A 221-nucleotide genomic window follows, 5' to 3' on the forward strand; every position below is an offset into this window, starting at 1 on the left:
AAAAATCATTTTGGTTATGTTTGATTGCAGATCTTCTTAGCTGCAATTGTCACTTCAGGGTATGGTGCCCTGCAAGGGTACACATTAGATAAACCCTCCAGATCCGGATTAACCACAGGGCCAGGATTCTCTGCTGGAGTGGGAATTACAAGTGGATCCGGAATCTCCTCTGGATCCGTATTTACATCTGGATCAGGAATTACGCCTGGCGGAGTCTCGAT

The 221-nt window shown here is 46.2% G+C and overlaps 1 protein-coding gene across 1 annotated transcript in view; it reads left to right on the forward strand.

The window, feature by feature from the left end:
- Positions 1-221, forward strand: part of LOC119587268 (pupal cuticle protein 36-like) — a 2,336-nt gene that overhangs the window by 1,176 nt on the left and 939 nt on the right. Inside the window, exon 2 of the mRNA XM_037936021.1 lies at positions 31-151. Coding sequence (XP_037791949.1) covers positions 31-151 — 121 coding nt within the window. The remainder of the gene's footprint in view (positions 1-30; positions 152-221) is intronic.

Source organism: Penaeus monodon, chromosome 22 (assembly GCF_015228065.2).
Source record: "Penaeus monodon isolate SGIC_2016 chromosome 22, NSTDA_Pmon_1, whole genome shotgun sequence".
NCBI lineage: Eukaryota > Metazoa > Arthropoda > Malacostraca > Decapoda > Penaeidae > Penaeus > Penaeus monodon.